Source organism: Oncorhynchus kisutch, unplaced genomic scaffold (genome assembly GCF_002021735.2).
Source record: "Oncorhynchus kisutch isolate 150728-3 unplaced genomic scaffold, Okis_V2 scaffold973, whole genome shotgun sequence".
NCBI classification, from domain to species: domain Eukaryota; kingdom Metazoa; phylum Chordata; class Actinopteri; order Salmoniformes; family Salmonidae; genus Oncorhynchus; species Oncorhynchus kisutch.
The window spans coordinates 39,004-57,079 of NW_022262918.1; the positions used below are offsets into that span (position 1 = coordinate 39,004).

General features: G+C 42.0%; 2 protein-coding genes across 2 annotated transcripts; both read left to right on the top strand.

Moving 5' to 3' along the window:
* The first annotated feature begins 960 nt into the window (after positions 1–960).
* Positions 961–7,100, top strand: LOC116363963 (stonustoxin subunit beta-like). Its single transcript, XM_031817277.1, has 5 exons — positions 961–966; positions 1,176–1,235; positions 3,880–4,040; positions 4,356–4,402; positions 4,827–7,100. Exons 1-5 carry the CDS (start codon positions 961–963, stop codon positions 5,375–5,377), a joined length of 825 nt encoding a protein of 274 aa, XP_031673137.1. The 3' UTR covers positions 5,378–7,100.
* A 2,881-nt stretch (positions 7,101–9,981) lies between these two features.
* On the top strand, positions 9,982–16,143 carry LOC109877390 (immunoglobulin lambda-1 light chain-like). The gene is made up of 4 exons (XM_031817275.1): positions 9,982–10,081; positions 10,178–10,505; positions 14,420–14,451; positions 15,569–16,143. Exons 1-4 carry the CDS (start codon positions 10,042–10,044, stop codon positions 15,892–15,894), a joined length of 726 nt encoding a protein of 241 aa, XP_031673135.1. The 5' UTR covers positions 9,982–10,041; the 3' UTR covers positions 15,895–16,143.
* Positions 16,144–18,076: the final 1,933 nt, after the last annotated feature.

Below are 18,076 nucleotides of genomic sequence, written 5' to 3' on the forward strand. Positions count from 1 at the left end.
ACATCTGTCCTCATTGGTGCCCTCACTCTAAGTCTGGTCTTGTTCACATTGGGGAGAATCCTAACTAGCAGTTCAGTCACATTTTCACTTAGTCTCCCATTGGCATCATTGGTATCAATGCATGACTAAGTAAAGATTCACCTTAATTAGAAGTTAGGATTCACACCATCCTGCCTCAGTGATCAGAATAGAGTCTGAAGTTCTGCCAAAGTAAACCAGACGTAGGACCACCAATAATGACTGAGGAAAGATCTACATGTACATTTCAACAGGAACAGCTGTCTACAGACCACTGGTTTCAGTCCCACCCAAAGACCAGCTGGTGGTTTCATATCTACTATCTCTAGTTATCAGAGTCATTCACCAGGGACGTGTTCTAGATCTGACACTGAGTTACAGGCAGTGATGTGTTGTTCCCCCAGGACACACCTGCTTCCCCTCCTCCTCTCCTTATTTATAGCTTCATGTAAATTAAAGGGTTGTTTTATCTCCTCTCAGATCTGTGTGGGGGGAGGGGGGAGTTAGGGGGGTTTGCAGGTGACCAGAGGAGTGGACTGAAACTGAAAATGTTTGTCAAATGGCACTATATTCCCTTTATAGTGCACTACTTTTGACAAAGGCCCATTGGGTTCTGGTCAACAGTAGTGCACTATAAGGGGAATAGGGAGACATCCTAAGTACCTCATAATTATGTTGGTCCCTTGTAGATCTAGTGTAGGATAATAAACTCCATTCATGTTTTGATGGAGGTAGGAGATTAGATACCTCGTCATTATGTTGGTCCTGTGTAGAACTAGTATAGGATATTAAACTACAGATATGATTTGATGAAGGTAGAATATGAGTCAGTGAAGAAGACAGGATCTCATGTAGAACAATGATCATACTAGTCTCTCATATATTCTGGTTACTTTGATCATTCAGAAAAATTACAGTGAAAAATAATAATAACAATCAACAATGAGAGTAGCTGGTGGTAGGTTGATTGTAGAGGCCCCTCCCTCTGGTCATCCCTGGCTTGGTGATAGGTTAACTGTAGAGGCCCCTCCCTCTGGTCATCCATGGCTTGGTGATAGGTTAACTGTAGAGGCCCCTCCCTCTGGTCATCCATGGCTTGGTGATAGGTTAACTGTAGAGAACCCTCCCCCCGATCCTCCCTGTCTGTCTCCTTATAGGTGGGTCCTGCAGCCTCTCCTCTCCTCACACTCCAACCCTGCTCATCTCTCAGCTGGACAGTAAGGGCCGTTCACACCACACACTGACAACATGCTGGGGACACTCTGCACTCTCATCACTGCTGTAACATGTAAGGAGTCTGACTTCCTGGAGGTTTTACTTCCTGGTTTATTAATAATGAGTCTGTATGTTTCTATTTACTTAATGTCATCTTATTTCCCAGGTGTCAGTGGTGTGACTGTGGTGACACAGAAGCCTCCTGTTGTGACAGTGAGGAAAGGAGAGATGGCCACCATGGACTGTAACCTGGGGACTGTTGATGATAGAGATGGCCACTATGGACTGTAACCTGGGGACTGTTGATAATAGAGACGGCCACTCTGGACTGTAACCTGGGGACTGTTGAGAATAGAGACAAACACTATGGACTGTAACCTGGGGACTGTTGATGATAGAGATGGCCACTATGGACTGTAACCTGGGGACTGTTGATAATAGAGAAGGCCACTATGGACTGTAACCTGGAGACTGTTGATGATAGAGATGGCCACTATGGACTGTAACCTGGGGACTGTTGATAATAGAGACGGCCACTCTGGACTGTAACCTGGGGACTGTTGAGAATAGAGACAAACACTATGGACTGTAACCTGGGGACTGTTGATGATAGAGATGGCCACTATGGACTGTAACCTGGGGACTGTTGAGAATAGAGACGGCCACTCTGTACTGTAACCTGGAGACTGTTGAGAATAGAGACGGCCACTCTGTACTGTAACCTGGAGACTGTTGAGAATAGAGACGGCCACTATGGACTGTAACCTGGGGACTGTTGATAATAGAGACGGCCACTATGGACTGTAACCTGGGGACTGTTGATAATATTACTGGTTGGTATAAACAGGTTCCAGGAGGAGTCCCTCAGTACGTGTTAATGTGGTACCACACTGGTTGGAGATCTGTAGAATATGGCTCTGGTTTCTCCTCTCCTAGATTCACATCTAATCATCAGTCTAAATCAGATTACTGTTTGATTATTAACAATGTGGAGGAGACAGACTCATCAGTGTATTACTGTCAGACTCAAAATGACTCTCCTATCACAGTCATATACACCATGACAAAACCTCCTCACCAAATACACTCACTTCTGCTTCATGCGTGGCAGAGGGGTGAACTCTAAGAAACATCAGTTGATCAGTGATTATTATAACATTATATACACAATGGGAGATCTGGAAATGGAGGAACCATCCATTACTACATGTCAAAAGGATTATAAGAAGACATTGTCTGAAAGGAAACTGATGTTGTCTCTCTTGTTGTGATCATCATCATCATCATCATCATCATCATCATCATCATCATCAGTTCAATACTGCATCATATGGATAGTGCTTTAACTGATGGATTTAAAAGGACCAGACACAAACAGCAGAATATGATGCTTTACTATATACTGTTACTTCATAGAGAGGAACTGGAACTCTAGAAAAGCCTGAGATGTTTGTAGTGAGAGTGAAGCTCTGTCTGAATGGGATGTTTCAGTTCTTGTCCTCTCAGTGGAGAGTGAAGCTCTGTCTGAATGGGATGTTTCAGTTCCTGTCCTCTCAATAGAGAGAGTGAAGCTCTGTCTGAATGGGATGTTTCTCACTGTCTGTCTTTTGACTGGTACTGCTTTTTAAACTAGTCTGGTCAGTCTACTCAAATATTTGTACTATACATGTTTCTATCGACAAGCAGTACTTCGATCATTTGCCATTTCTAATAATGATACATCCCTTTATGAATATACTCTACCATTCAAAAGTTTGGGGTCACTTAGAAATGTCCTTGTTTTTGAAAGAAAAGCAAATTTGTTGTCCATTAAAATAACATCAAATTGATCAGAAATACAGTGTAGACATTGTTAATGTTGTAAATGACTATTGTAGTTGGAAACGGCTTATTTTTAATGTAATATCTACATAGGCGTACAGAGGCCCTTTCTGCCTAGAAGGCCGACATCCTGGAGTCGCCTCTTCACTGTTGACGTTGAGACTAGTGTTTTGGAGGGGACTTTTTAATGAAGCTGCCAGTTGAGGACTTGTGAGGCGTCTGTTTCTCAAACTAGACTCTCTAATGTACTTGTCCTCTTGCTCAGTTGTGCACCGGGGCCTCCCACTCCTCTATCTATTCTGGTTAGTGCCAGTTTGCACTGTTCTTTACAACAATACAGTGTTGTACGAGATCTTCAGTTTCTTGGCAATTCCTCACATGGAATAGCCTTCATTTTCTCAGAACAAAATAGACTGACGAGATACAGAAGAAAGTACTTTGTTTCTGGACATTTTGAGCCTGTAATCAAACCCACAAATGCTGATGCTCCAGATACTCATCTAGTCTAAAGAAGGCCAGTTTTATTGCTTCTTTAATCAGAACAACCGTTTTCAGCTGTACTAGCATAATTGCAAAAGGGTTTTTTCATGATCAATTTGCCTTTTAAAAATATAAACTTGGATTAACTAAAAACTGTGGTTTCCAGCTACAATAGTCATTTACAACATTAACAAAAACAAGGACATTTCTAAGTGACCCCAAACTTTTGAACGGTAGTGTATTTGGCAGGTTTCAGGACACTGATGTATCTGAAAATGTTGAAAAATTATATTTTCAACACCAAAGAAAAGCAGAGTGATTTTAAAATGATTTTAATCTTTGCAGGCTGTCAGAGAGGAAGGCTGTTCTTCCCTGGTCTCAGCTCTGAGGTCAAACCGGTCACAACTGAGAGAACTGGACCTGAGCTATAATCACCCAGGAGACTCAGGAGTCAGACTGCTCTCTGCTGGACTGGAGGATCCACACTGCAGACTGGAGAAACTCAAGTATGTAGAGGGTCAATGTCAATGTTCATATCCGACATGTTTGAGTTATTAGGCTCTTTAAAACAAACATTCTTAACATCACTTGAACAAAGTTATATGCTGTTTGTGTGTGTTTGTTTGTGTGTGTGTGTTTGTTTGTGTGTGTGTGTTTGTTTGTGTGTGTGTTTGTTTGTGTGTGCGTGTTTGTTTGTGTGTGTGTGTGTGTTTGTTTGTGTGTGTGTGTTTGTTTGTGTGTGTGTGTGCGGGTATTTGTGTGAATATGTGAGGTCACGTGTATCACTCAATGACCGTCTGTTCTTCTGCTTACCGCTACAGTGTGGAACATGGTGGAGAGAACACAATGAAACCTGGGCTTAGAAAATGTGAGTGTTGAATGCTGTGAAGAATATGACTAAGAATAAGTCTTAAATCAAGTTAAGTCAAAGTCAAAGACCACCATCATTACTTACTTGGTCATGTTAAATATCAGCTGTAGTTCTACAGAAGCAGAAATCAGGGACACTAAAGTTTAGAAAGAGTTGCTTTGACAATGTGTGTGTCTGTGTTTGTGTGTGGTGCATTCGTGTTACATAAGAAATGTGTGTGTGTGTATGTAATTAATCAGAATAAGTGTGTTTTATGTTGCCCTACAGTATAACATATGATCATTCAACAAGTCTCAAATTACCATAACTTCTCATTTTGATACCTAGAAACATCTACATTAAATGAATTAGTGAAAAGTGAGTTAACATTCTAATGTGAATGATGATGACTCCTAATATTGTGTCCGGTTTCATCCATCAGATGCCTGTGACTTCACGCTGGACCCAAACACAGTAAACAAACTCCTCTCTCTGTCCAAGGAGAACAGAAAGGTGACATGGAGGACAGAGGAGCAGCCGTATCCTGATCACCCAGAGAGATTTGAGGACTGGCAGCAGGTGTTGTGTAGAGAGGGTCTGACTGGGCGCTGTTACTGGGAGGTAAAGTGGAGTGGGAAAGAGGCTGTTATAGGAATGACGTATAAAGGAATCAGCAGAAGAGTAGGGGGTAAGGACTGTATTATTGGATTAAAGTCCTGGAGTCTGGACTGCTCTGACAACAGTTACACGGCCTGGCACAATTATAATCCCACTACCATAGACGTCCCCCCCTCCAGCTCCCACAGAGTAGCAGTGTATCTGGACTGGCCAGCCGGCACTCTGTCCTTCTACAGAGTCTCCTCTGACACACTGACCCACCTGTACACATTCCACACCACATTCACTGAGCCCCTCTATCCAGGGTTTCATGTTTGGTTTGATGACTCCGCAGTTCCCCTGTGTCAGGTGGTCCCTGTGTCAAACACAACATGATGTTTCAATCTAATCCTGGTCATGTTCAGTAAGACACACTGGAGCAACAATTGATATGAACTCTCTAGTCATGAGTTAACAGTTGATTATTAAATCTAAATATGAATGATTGTAAACTGGGTGGTGTGAGCCCTGGATGCTGATTGGCTGACAGCCATGGAGTATCAGACTGTATACAACGGGTGTGACAAAACACACATTTTTACTGCTCTAATTTAGTTGGCAAACTGTTTATAATAGCAATTTGGCACCTATGGGGTTTGTGAAATATGGCCAATATACCATGGCTAAAGGCTGTATCTAGGCACTCCCCATTGCTTCAGAAGAATTTAGACATGGCACACCACCTCGGACCTCCTTGTTGCTTAATGAAACACCACTGAAGTTGCCAGACAGAGTCATTCATATAATGAAATACCACTGAAGTTGCCAGACAGAGTCATTCATATAATGAAACACCACACTGTGTTGTAAAATCTGTTTTCATTTAGAAATCATTGATCTTATTGTTATTGGGCTTCTTGGTGTTTGTAAATATTGTTGTCTGTAGACTGTAAATTTGTCAAATTCTTGACACAACAATCTTGTTTCTGTATAAACTAAATTCCACTGAATGAAATGTACATGTGACTAATTAAGTTAATCAACCAGATGAAATGTTTTAATACTGATCAGAATATGACAGGACAGTAATAGATGGAAGAAGAGAGGTGTAAATGTTTTAATACTGATCACAATATGACATTACAGTAATAGATGGAAGAAGAGAGGTGGAAATGTTTTAATACTGATCACAATATGACAGTACAGTAATAGATGGAAGAAGAGAGGTGTAAATGTTTTAATACTGATCACAATATGACAGTACAGTAATAGATGGAAGAAGAGAGGTGGAAATGTTTTAATACTGATCAGAATATGACAGGACAGTAATAGATGGAAGAAGAGAGGTGGAAATGTTTTAATACTGATCACAATATGACAGTACAGTAATAGATGGAAGAAGAGAGGTGGAAATGTTTTAATACTGATCACAATATGACAGTACAGTAATAGATGGAAGAAGAGAGGTGGAAATGTTTTAATATTGATCACAATATGACAGTAAATGGAGTACAGTAATAGGGGTTGTGTTCAGTACATAGAAATGGGTCTTATTCAGTTGAAAAATAAGCTTTTATGATCACACACACACAGACCATAACCATGTAAAATGTCAACTTCAATGGGGTCGTAGCTGTATCTTAGTAGTGTGTTTTCAGTGAATCTCCTTTCTCTATCATCTCTGGTACAACACCCTCTGTGGGGTCAGAAACATTCAGGGGAAATGGAAAAAGATCCTGTGATGTGATTTCCTCTTTTGGACATTAACAAAGCAACACTCCATCTTAACTACTCCACATTTACTGGATTGGTTCAACAGGACCGAAGAGAACCTCCCCACCAGTTCATTTTGTCACATAAAGACCAGCAAGACAGAAACGCCGCTCTGGCAATTATTTTATGCCTGCTAGGTTACTAGTTGTCTACAATGACGACTCCTGCGTAAGCTCACACCCTTGTTACGTTGCACGCAAGCAGCTTCAGGAAGTGATACTGTGCATTCAGTAATCACATTATAATATCCACTATTCTGTCATCATACACCGAGCAAACTATAAATGCAAGATGTAAATTGTTGATCCCATGTTTTATGAGCTGAAATAAAAAATCCCAGAAATGATCTATATGCACCAAAAAGTTATTTCTCTCAAATGTTGTGCAAAAATTTGTTTACGTCCCTGTTAGTGAGCATTTCTCTTTTGGACAGGACAGGTGTGGCATATCAATGTAGCTGATTAAACAACATAATTACATAGGTGCACCTTGTGCTGGGGACAATAGAAGGCCAATCTAAAATGTACAGTTTTGTCACATGGCACAACGCGACAGATGTCTCAAGTTTTGAGGGAGTGTGCAATTGGCATGCTGACTGCAGGAATGTCCACCAGAGCTGTTATGATAGAATTTAATGTTATTTTCTCATAAGCCGCCTCCAACATTGTTTTAGAGAATAAAGCAGTACGTCCAGCTGGCCTCACAACCACAGACCACGTGTAACCATGCCAACCAAGGACCTCTACATCCGGCTTCTTCACCTGCAGGATCAGCTGACACCATCCATCCGGACAACTGATGAAACGGTGGGATTGCACAACCAAAGAATTTCTGCACAAACCGTCAGAGACCGTCTCAGGGAAGCTCATCTGTGGGCAAATGCTCACAGATGGCCACTGGCACGCTGGAGAAGTGTGCTCTTCACGGATTAATCCCGGGTTTCAACTGTACCGGGCAGATGACAGACATGGCATCGTGTGGACGAGTGGTTTGCTGATGTCAACGTTGTAAACAGAGTGCCGCATGGTGGCGGTGGGGTTATGTTATTGGCAGGCATAAGCTATGAACAACGAACACATTTGCATTTTATCTGTGGCAATTTGAATGCACAGAGATACCGTGATGAGATCCTGAGACCTGACGTGCCATTCATCTGCCGCCATCACCTCATGTTTCAGCATGATAATGCTTGGCCCCATGTCGCAAGGATCTGTACACAGTTCCTGGAAGCTGAACATGTTCCAGTTCTTCCATGGCCTGCATCAGAGGTGAAACTTTGGTTTTAGAAGGTGGGGGGCACAAATATATATATATATTCCCCTAACCCTCCCACCTCTCCCCTAATTGGAGTAAAATAATGGACAACAACGCTTAGGCTTGTACTTCCAGCGTATACATAACAAATACATTTTATGGACCCAGTGTATTTTACAATAGTTATCTTATTTAATAATTGGTCTCATCCTTCAGCTCCACTCAACCCCAATCTATCTCTGAACATCATCCAGTTTTGATTTTCAGCTGTAACGTGATGTTTCACAAAAGTTCTGAACCTTTCTATTCTCATAGATTCTACATATTGTACATTTAAAAAAGAAATGTTTTCTACATTCTACACTGTGTCCATAAAATGAATTTTGGTATGTATATTGGGCCAGATAGTAATATATACATTTGATAGTAATATATACAGTGGGGCAAAAAAGTATTTAGTGTACCTATGATGAAAATTACAGGCCTCTCTCATCTTTTTAAGTTGGAGAACTTGCACAATTGGTGGCTGACTAAATACTTTTTTGCCCCACTGTACATTTGGGTCAGATAACTCTCACCGGAATTGGCCCGAGCCCAAGTAAAACATTTGGACCAGATAACTCACACGCCAATCAGCACGAGCTCAATCGCCGCATCCTAGCCATAAGTAATACTGCCAAGTCTGATCACTGATGCATATTGTAAAACATAACGTGACACTGAGTGTAGAAAACATTAAGAACACCTACCTAATATTGAGTTGAATCCTACAAGGTCATAGTTCTCATTCATGCTGAAAATGATACTGTGTCCAACATCTAATGTTAATACTAGACAGTTTAAACCATGTAATAATGTCAGACAGGGGTGCATCTTGTCCCCCAGTTCTGCAGTTCTGCAGTTCTGTCAACGTCCACCAGAGGAGGACATAAGACCAGCAATAATGACTAAGGATAGACCTACTCTACAGCAGGCCCAGTTTGTGCTAGTAACACCACTGGTTTTGGTCCCACATAGTTTCACGGGGCCATCCTTCCGTCCAATCCCCCCAAAAACTGATGGTTTCATGTCTACTATCTCTAGTTATCAGAGTCATTCACCAGGGACGTGTTCTAGATCTGACACCGAGTTACAGGCAGTGATGAATTGCTCCCTTTCTCCCCCAGGACACACCTGCTCCCCCCCATCCTCCTCCTCTCCTCCTCTCCTTATTTATATCTTCATGTAAATTAAGAGGTTATTTTTTATCTCCTCTCAGAACTGTATGTTGGGGGAGAAGGGAGATCTGCAGGTGCCCAGAGAAGTAAACTGAAACTGAGGTTGTGTCCCAAATGGCCCTGTATTCCCTTTATAGTGCACCACTTTGACAAAGGACAAATGGGCTCCGGTCAAAAGGAGTGCACAATAAAGGCTACCACAGCCGCTTCGTAGACCTGCTCTGAGCGGGGGACTGAGTAACTTTCTACTTTATCTCTGACCTCCGACCTCTGTGGGGATTCATATAAACGTCATGGATTATATAATGGAGGGTAGAGGATATGTGGTGATTAATATAAACATAATGGATTATATAATGGAGGGTAGAGGATATGTGGTGATTAATATAAACATCATGGATTATATAATGGAGGAGGGTAGAGGATATGTAGTGATTAATATAAACATCATGGATTATATAATGGAGCTGTGATGAGGGTAGGGGTAGAGAATGGTGCAGAGTCAAAAGCAGAACAAATAGATTTGAATTAGTTTATCATACAGGCCCTTTAGTTAAATAGTTGGGACACATTTACAGTGACTTGTAGGTCTGTGTGGTTACAGTAAAGATCAATAATTATAATAGTATTATTAGAATTGTGGAAGTCTGTTAAACCCCAGACATGTCAATCAACTATGAGAGTAGCTAGTGATTGTAGAGGCCCCTCCCTCTGGTCCCTTATAGGTGGGTCCTGCAGCCTCTCCTCTCTTCACACTCCAATCCTGCTCATCTCTCAGCTGGACAGTAAGGGCCGTTCACACCTCACACTGACAACATGCTGGGGACACTCTGCACTCTCATCACTGCTGTAACATGTAAGGAGTCTGACTTCCTGGAGGTTTTAGTTCCTGGTTTATTAATAATGAGTCTATATGTTTGTCTTTACTACATGTCATCTTCTTATTTCCCAGGTGTCTGTGGTGTGACTGTGGTGACACAGAAGCCTCCTGTTGTGACGGTGAGGAAAGGAGACACGGCCTCTCTGGACTGTAACCTGGGGACTGTTCAGAATAGGGCTGCTCATTGGTATAAACAGGTTCCAGGAGGAGTCCCTCAGTTTGTTTTATTTTTCTACCACCCTAATAGTGCTCCTACCTATGGCTCTGGTTTCTCCTCTCCTAAATTCACATCTAATCATCAGTCTAAATCAGATTATCGTTTGATTATTAACACTGTGGAGGAGACAGACTCAGCAGTGTATTACTGTCAGACTTGGGACAGCTCTGTTAGTGAGCACGCATCACAGTGATATAAACCATAACAAAAACCTCCTCACCAAATTCACTCACTTCTGCTTTCAGATGTTCTGAATATAAACACTAACTGAATGTCAAGTCATCCTGAACCAGTGTGTCTGCAGGAGGAGAACATTCCATGCTTGTGTTTTACACAAAACGCTTCACACATTTAGTAGAATGTTGTCATTAACAATTACACCTAGTTGTCACAAAGCATGAATGATAAAGTGATATTCCAGAAGGTTCAGTCCTAACAGAAGACTCCATGTATCAGATAACCTCCATGATAGTCAGTCCCCTGGTTTACAGTAGAGACATATTACATCAACAGTCATTTAGTGATGTACTGTTAGTTCAGAACCCCACCATCAGGTCCAGATTACATTATTATAATGTTATTATCTATATTATGACATGCTGATTCTAACACAACTCACATGAAACTAAAACTGATATTTCAGTGTAACCAAAATGATCCCATATGGTTTTTGTTAGTCCAATCTAATATATTTATTTTCAAGTTTAATAGTTACAGTCATTTACATTAATCAGGAGTCCATCTTCTCAGAAGCTGATAGGCTGAGATCTAGAGGCCCCTCCCTCTGGTCCTCCCTGTCTGTCTCCTTATAGGTGGGTCCTGCAGCCTCTCCTCTCATCACACTCCAACCCTGCTCATCTCTCAGCTGGACAGTAAGGGCCGTTCACACCACACACTGACAACATGCTGGGGACACTCTGCACTCTCATCACTGCTCTAACATGTAAGGTGTCTGACTTCCTGGAGGTTCCAGGAGGAGTTCCTCAGTATGTTTTACAGTGGTACTACTATAATTGGACCTCTGTAAAATATGGCTCTGGTTTCTCCTCTCCTAAATTCTGTTACGGTTTTCTTCTGGTGAAAGAGAGGAGGGCTCTGGCAGATCCTGGCTGACTGGCGGATCCTGGCTGAATGGCGGATGCTGGCTGAATGGCGGATCCTGGCCGAATGGCGGCTCTGGCGGATCCTGGCTGACTGGCGGCTCTGGCGTATCCTGCCTGACTGGTGGCTCTGGCTGCTCCATGCTGACTGGCGGCTCTGGCTGCTCCATGCTGACTGGCGGCTCTGGCTGCTCCATGCTGACTGGCGGCTCTGGCTGCTCCATGCTGACTGGCGGCTCATGACAGACATGAGACTCTAGTGGCTCATGACAGACGGGAGATTCTGGCGGCTCATGACAGACGGGAGACTCTGGCAGCGCTGGACAGGCGGGAGACTCCGGCAGCGATGGACAGGCGAGGCGCACTGTAGGCCTGGTGCGTGGTGCTGGCACTGGTGGTACTGGGCCGAGGACACGCACAGGAAGCCTGGTGCGGGGAGCTGCCACCGGAGGGCTGGTGCGTGGAGGTGGTACTGGATAGACCGGACCGTGCAGGCGCACTGGAGCTCTTGAACACCGAGCCTGCCCAACCTTACCAGGTTGAATGCTCCCGGTCGCCCTGCCAGTGCGGCGAGGTGGAATAGCCCGCACTGGGCTATGCAGGCGAACCGGGGACACCGTGCGCAAGGCTGGTGCCATGTAAGCCGACCCAAGGAGACGCACTGGAGACCAGATGCGTAGAGCCGGCTTCATGACACTTGGCTCGATGCCCACTCTAGCCCGGCCGATACAAGGAGCTGGTATGTACCGCACCGGGCTATGCAACCCGCACTGGAGACACTGTGCGCAGCACTGTGCACAGCATAACACGGTGCCTGCCCGGTCTCTCTAGCCCCCCGGTAAGCACAGGAAGTTGGCGCAGGTCTCCTACCTGGCTTCACCATACTCCCTGTGTGCCTTCCCCCAAGAAATTTTTGGGGCTGACTCTCGGGCTTCCTTGCCAACCGTGTTCCCTCGTATCGCCGGCTCCTCTCTCCGGCTGCCTCTGCTCTCCTAAGTGCCTCCACCTGTTGTGGTGGGTGATTCTGTTACGGTTTTCTTCTGGTGAAAGAGAGGAGGACCAAAATGCAGCGTGGTTATCTTTATACAGCTTTAATGAAAGATGAAAAAATACGAACAATTTACAAAACAAGAAACGTGAAAAACCTGGTGCAACAAACACAAAGACAGGAAACATCACCCACGAAATAACCAAAGAATATGGCTGCCTAAATATGGTTCCCAATCAGAGACAACGATAAACACCTGCCTCTGATTGAGAACCACTCTAGGCAACCATAGACTTTCCTAGACAACTCTACTAAACACAACCCCATAAATCTAATAAACCCCTAGACAAGACACATAAATAACCCATGTCACACCCTGGCCTGACCAAAAATAATAAAGAAAACACAACATACTAAGGCCAGGGCGTGACAAATTCACATCTAATCAAAAGTCTATATCTGATTATAGTTTGATGATTAATCATGTGGAGGAGGAAGACTCAGCAGTGTATTACTGTAAAACAAAAGACTACTATGTTGACGAGTGTGTATAACAATGACCTCCCCAAATACACTCACTTCTGCTTTATGGTAGAGGGGTGAACTCTAAGAAACAGTAGTTGATCAGTCATTATTATAACAATAAATACATGACACAATGGGAGATCTGGAAATGGAAGAACCATGTCAACAAGATTATTAGACGATTGTAAAATGAGATTTAGCCATTCTTGACGTAATCATCATCATCATCATCATCAGGTCAATACTGCATCATATGGATAGTGCTTTAACTGATGGATTTAAAAGGACCAGACACAAACAGCAGAATATGATGCTTTACTATATACTGTTACTTCAAGGAGAGAAACTCTAAAAAAGCCTGATATGTTTGTAGTGAGAGTGAAGCTCTGTCTGAATGGGATGTTTCAGTTCCTGTCCTCTCAGTAGATAGAGTGAAGCTCTGTCTGAATGGGATGTTTCAGTTCCTGTCCTCTCAGTAGAGAGAGTGAAGCTCTGTCTGGATGGGATGTTTCAGTTCCTGTCCTCTCAGTAGAGAGAGTGAAGCTCTGTCTGAATGGGATGTTTCAGTTCCTGTCCTCTCAGTAGAGAGAGTGAAGCTCTGTCTGGATGGGATGTTTCAGTTCCTGTCCTCTCAGTAGAGAGAGTGAAGCTCTGTCTGAATGGGATGTTTCAGTTCCTGTCCTCTCAGTAGAGAGAGTGAAGCTCTGTCTGAATGGGATGTTTCAGTTCCTGTCCTCTCAGTAGAGAGAGTGAAGCTCTGTCTGAATGGGATGGTTCAGTTCCTGTCCTCTCAGTAGAGAGAGTGAAACTCTGTCTGAATGGGATGTTTCAGTTCCTGTCCTCTCAGTAGAGAGAGTGAAGCTCTGTCTGAATGGGATGGTTCAGTTCCTGTCCTCTCAGTAGAGAGAGTGAAGCTCTGTCTGGATGGGATGTTTCAGTTCCTGTCCTCTCAGTAGAGAGAGTGAAGCTCTGTCTGAATGGGATGTTTCAGTTCCTGTCCTCTCAGTAGAGAGAGTGAAGCTCTGTCTGGATGGGATGTTTCAGTTCCTGTCCTCTCAGTAGAGAGAGTGAAGCTCTGTCTGAATGGGATGTTTCAGTTCCTGTCCTCTCAGTAGAGAGAGTGAAGCTCTGTCTGAATGGGATGTTTCAGTTCCTGTCCTCTCAGTAGAGAGAGTGAAGCTCTGTCTGAATGGGATGGTTCAGTTCCTGTCCTCTCAGTAGAGAGAGTGAAGCTCTGTCTGAATGGGATGTTTCAGTTCCTGTCCTCTCAGTAGAGAGAGTGAAGCTCTGTCTGAATGGGATGGTTCAGTTCCTGTCCTCTCAGTAGAGAGAGTGATGCTCTGTCTGAATGGGATGGTTCAGTTCCTGTCCTCTCAGTAGAGAGAGTGATGCTCTGTCTGAATGGGATGGTTCAGTTCCTGTCCTCTCAGTAGAGAGTGGGGAGGTTATTGTACGGCTGTGTATACAAACTGAATCACTGTGGTATTCGGACAAGGAACCAAGCTCATTGTTACTGGTGAGTTCCCTTTATTTAACCTTATATTTTTGTTTTCAAGGCTTTTTGTAAAACGTAATAGTTAATAGAGTTACATATTGAACATTATATTCTTCTTTCATATTTATTTAGTGTAATTAACCTACTTTGTGGACTGATTATCAAGAGTCATGAACACCATGTGACATCTTCATAGCCTACAGTATATCTGTAGTTGTTGACTATTTGACCATGTAGGTTACTGCTGTCACTTGACAACAATACTCATTTATAATGTATCATACAATAATCATCTATTTACTCAGAGGTAGATCTGAATGTGAATGCTACATAAAGTTGTATCAACCTTTAAGGTATTGGTCCCATGTTATATTAAATAATGATAAAACCATGTATATGGTAGTTACACAATGTTGCTACATGATTCATTACATTGCAGGCTACTACATTACAGTTGGTAACTCTGTTTCCTGGGTGACTAGTAGTAGGATATATTTGATTGTATCCCTCATTCAGCACATCTGACTATGTTTAAACATAGAGATCTGAACTCATTATCCACTTGTACAGAAATCACATCTGATTATGTTTAAACATAGAGATCTGAACTCATTATCCACTTGTACAGAAATCACATCTGATTATGTTTAAACGTAGAGATCTGAACTCATTATCCACTTGTACAGAAATCACATCTGATTATGTTTAAACGTAGAGATCTGAACTCATTATCCACTTGTACAGAAATCACATCTGATTATGTTTAAACGTAGAGATCTGAACTCATTATGCACTTGTACAGAAATCACATCTGATTATGTTTAAACGTAGAGATCTGAACTCATTATCCACTTGTACAGAAATCTGCTTCACCTCTGAAAAGTCACTTATGGAGAGTTACTTAGGAAGTTTAAAACTAAGACCAGGTACAAACAGAGACTTGTGAGTAACATGTAACGATAGAATTACATGGTTTTAGTGCCTTTACATTTATGAGCCCAACAAGTTAATTGTTTGTAGCCTTTGAGAAAACGATCTATTTTTTTATTCTACAGTATAATCACACAACCCCGTTTCATTCTACTAATTTATCAAATTATTTTGTGTAATATTTATTCTGCTCATTCCATTGGTCCAGACTCTACCCTCCCTCCGCCTGTCTTGACCATCCTCCCTCCGTCCAGCGATGAGTTGAAGTCCAGCAAAGTCACCCTGGTGTGTCTGGCCAGTCAGATGGCCATGGGCTACGCAGATGTCAGCTGGACAGCTGGAGGGAATCCGGTCACCGGCGGCATCGCTACGAGTGGCCCGGTACCGCAAGCTGACAAGACGTTTCAACTCAGCAGCTGTCTGACCGTTGACACGTCAGAATGGAACCAGGACAAAGTGTTCTCATGTAAAGTCACCGCGGGATCCAAGTTCGCTGAGAAAGACATCAAGAAGTCTGAATGCAGCACTGAATAGCCTGAGATCCATTGTCATGTCTATTTGATTTTCTACATCACTTTTCAAGTTATTGTTAATGAATGATAAGTTTTACCTGCATATATACATTATGTTCCAAGAGAAATAGCTAATCACACTGATATCATAGGCTACATGATAAGTGGACTTGTTATATTTGAAATGGGTTGTTTTGCAGATGATTAATAAAGGAATAGTTAAAGCTTTGCTGTATTGTGGATATTCAATAAAGAACATTCTAAAGAACAAGTGTTTGTATTAGAGCATGTTGATGAGCATCAGTGTTAGCAGCTCTAAATGAGGGGGAATGTAACTGATCTCAAATAGAGCATCCTGCTCTCTGACTTTAGTCCAGATCCAGAAATAGTTGATCTAGATATCCAGGATGTAGGGCAGGTTTAATGTAATGTTAATGAATATCCCGAGATGGACCACAAATTTAGTTTATATTAAAACTTCACATTATTAAGAACCTTCATTAGTATGATATGATTGTTTTATAAGAACCTTCATTAGTGTGATATGATTGTTTTATAAGAACCTTCATTAGTGTGATATGATTGTTTTATAAGAACCTTCATTAGTGTGATATGATTGTTTTATAAGAACCTTCATTAGTGTGATATGATTGTTTTATAAGAACCTTCATTAGTGTGATATGATTGTTTTATAAGAACCTTCATTAGTGTGATATGATTGTTTTATAAGAACCTTCATTAGTGTGATATGATTGTTTTATAAGAACCTTCATTAGTGTGATATGATTGTTTTATAAGAACCTTCATTAGTGTGATATGATTGTTTTATAAGAACCTTCATTAGTGTGATATGATTGTTTTATAAGAACCTTCATTAGTGTGATATGATTGTTTTATAAGAACCTTCATTAGTGTGATATGATTGTATTATAAGAACATTCTGAAAGTATATATTTAATAATCTATTTAAAATAGTTGATTTGAAAAGGAAACTCGATTATTTCCTAGGCAATATTTGCTTGTACTTTTCACTGTATGAAGAATTTAAACAACAGTACAGCAGCATGATCAATTCAAAATATTCATAGTTTATATTCAATAGTGTTATAAACCTACGTCTTAATATAATGTACGTTAACATTTTACTCATGACTCTTTTCTCTCCGTACATCTTTGCCAGCAGGGGGAAAGAGAAGAGATAAAATATTATAATACGCTTCCACCTTGTGGCTCAAACTGTTGTATTCCATTATAGTTGTATTTCATTGTAATCATTTCCAGAATAAATCCATCACGCAGTTTCAAATCAATCACAAATGATAACGTTATTGAAAGTTAGTGTACAATATCTGTGTTGTCAGTACAAATCTCTCCTCAGTTCTGTGTTGGTCTGGTTCAGAGAGGAGTGTAGTGATGTCGTTGAGACTAAATCAGACTAAGGTTTAGGGACCCTCCTTCCTCTGGTCCTAGTGGATGGGTGTAGTAGTAGAGAGACTATATCAGTCTAACTAAGGTTTAGGGACCCTCCTTCCTCTGGTCCTAGTGGATGGGTGTAGTAGTAGAGAGACTATATCAGTCTAACTAAGGTTTAGGGACCCTCCTTCCTCTGGTCCTAGTGGATGGGTGTAGTAGTAGAGAGACTATATCAGTCTAACTAAGGTTTAGGGACCCTCCTTCCTCTGGTCCTAGTGGATGGGTGTAGTAGAGAGACTATATCAGTCTAACTAAGGTTTAGGGACCCTCCTTCCTCTGGTCTTAGTGGATGGGTGTAGTAGTAGAGAGACTATATCAGTCTAACTAAGGGTTAGGGACCCTCCTTCCTCTGGTCCTAGTGGATGGGTGTAGTAGTAGAGAGACTATATCAGTCTAACTAAGGTTTAGGGACCCTCCTTCCTCTGGTCCTAGTGGATGGGTGTAGTAGTAGAGAGACTATATCAGTCTAACTAAGGTTTAGGGACCCTCCTTCCTCTGGTACTAGTGGATGGGTGTAGTAGTAGAGAGACTATATCAGTCTAACTAAGGTTTAGGGACCCTCCTTCCTCTGGTCCTAGTGGATGGGTGTAGTAGAGAGACTATATCAGTCTAACTAAGGTTTAGGGACCCTCCTTCCTCTGGTCTTAGTGGATGGGTGTAGTAGTAGAGAGACTATATCAGTCTAACTAAGGTTTAGGGACCCTCCTTCCTCTGGTCTTAGTGGATGGGTG